The sequence below is a fragment of the Austrofundulus limnaeus genome, unplaced genomic scaffold (genome assembly GCF_001266775.1).
Source record: "Austrofundulus limnaeus strain Quisiro unplaced genomic scaffold, Austrofundulus_limnaeus-1.0 Scaffold365, whole genome shotgun sequence".
NCBI lineage: Eukaryota > Metazoa > Chordata > Actinopteri > Cyprinodontiformes > Rivulidae > Austrofundulus > Austrofundulus limnaeus.
Window position 1 is genome coordinate 233,515 of NW_013952767.1, and position 1,797 is coordinate 235,311.

The 1,797-nt window shown below is 36.1% G+C and overlaps 1 protein-coding gene across 1 annotated transcript in view; it reads left to right on the top strand.

The window, feature by feature from the left end:
- col24a1 (collagen type XXIV alpha 1 chain) overlaps positions 1-1,797 on the top strand; it is a gene marked incomplete in the record, with an annotated part of 125,159 nt that overhangs the window by 28,271 nt on the left and 95,091 nt on the right. The window contains 1 exon segment of the mRNA XM_014023370.1: positions 796-849. Coding sequence (XP_013878824.1) covers positions 796-849 — 54 coding nt within the window.

Genomic DNA, 1,797 nt, shown 5'->3' on the forward strand with positions numbered 1-1,797 from the left:
CCTCTGTAAGGTAACCTTGTAACCTTGGGAGTTTTGAATGGCACCTACAATTAAAATTCATTATTATTATTATTTTATTATTATCATTATTATCATTATTATTACTATTCGCTGATAAAAAGTTATAAAATATTTTGTGGTGCCCTCTAGATGTACAGCACCCTTAACCTTTGCCTATACTGCCTATGCCACTGGCCAGCCCTGGTTTGATGGGTGTAAAGTTTATAAATCATTCTTAGGTTTTTTTTCCTTACTTTGCTTCCAAGAAAACAAACATTCTTGTAATATTTGAAAGTGGTCTGGTTCAATGACAGTTGCAGCTAAAGGATTTCTTGGAATTTTGGCTGCTTAAAACTAATTTTTTTGTGTACTTTTAGTAACTGACCATGCCTACATATTGTGCACTGTGCACTTACACAATCAGGAAGTGAACAGGTGGAGGACAACATAATATTTCAAACTGATGAACATTAACACAATAAATCAAAAAAGAAGTCTACCTCCTTAGAAGTAAAATGTAAAGAGAGGGTTATATAATGCAGCAGATGTGCAGAAATGTGTTTAAGGGTTGATTATGTAACAGAGCGCACACCTACCTGTACATTTTTAATACACGCTGTTACATTTTGATCACGTAGTTATGTTTTAGAAGTACTGTACATTCAGAGCAACTTACATAAAACATGTTTATGTTTCTTGTGAAGTTATGGATTAACAACCTCTTTTTAAATAATTTTTTAAAAATCGTTGATTAAAAAAATGCCTTTTTTTAACTGTTATCTGCATCTGTTCCAGGGTCCTCCTGGTCCGCATGGAAAACCAGGACAACCTGGACCACCAGGGCCAAAGGTGGGTGGTATTTTCTAACTGAAAAGACATGGACATGTCTCTGAGTGCATCCGAAATGTCTGTGTCAGGAAAAAAAAAGTTTTTAAAAATGTTCTCACACACAACTGTGGGCGGTGTTTCCATCACGATGGAAAATGTGCTTTACTCAGACGTGCGCTAACATGAACGTGCCTCTCATCCCGTCCACTACATGCCCACATCCATTCATCAACAGTCAGCCTGAAATACATCATAAAAAGGAAGAAACTACTGACCAAGAGCTGKTCTTTTTATTTTTATTTTTTATTTTTTGTAAAAAGGAAAAGCACGGCAATGATTTTTTTTTCTGACAGAAGTGGAGGGACTGACTGTCCAGGAAATCTTTGCGGACTTTGAGGATTACACAAGAGTCTGTACATGGTTGATGTCAGCAGCAGACTTTTAAAACGGTGATCAGTGGTTTCCTCTGGCCCAGAGATTCTTAACCCATGGGCCGCAGCCTAATTGTGGGCCGAGTGCCACCTTGAGGGCCTCAAATGAACAACAGTTTTTAACTTTGGGCCGCAGAGGGCCATGGGACCGCATTGATTTTGAATAAGGTGTAATACATTTTCTCACCACTAGTAGCGGTAGTGCGCCACTCAGATGTTTAACAACTTTTTAAATACTGTATGTAGAAGAAGAATCTTAGATACCTGCCAAAAATGGAAACGTACTTTAAATGAAAAGAAGAAGGTAAAAATTAAGGTAACTCGTCAAAAAAGGCCAAAGTTTGTCACTAATATGAAGTGCAGCTTCTGGTTCTACCATGCAATATTTTAAAGTTCAAAACATTATCAAATACAGTTGCAGATACAGCTATATTTTAATTTGCACTTTATCAAACTATTTTTTGTAGTTTATTTTTAAATATTTGAATGTATTTTAAAGAAACTTTAAACCTGTCAAAAAGCTGTTGTTACTGTTATT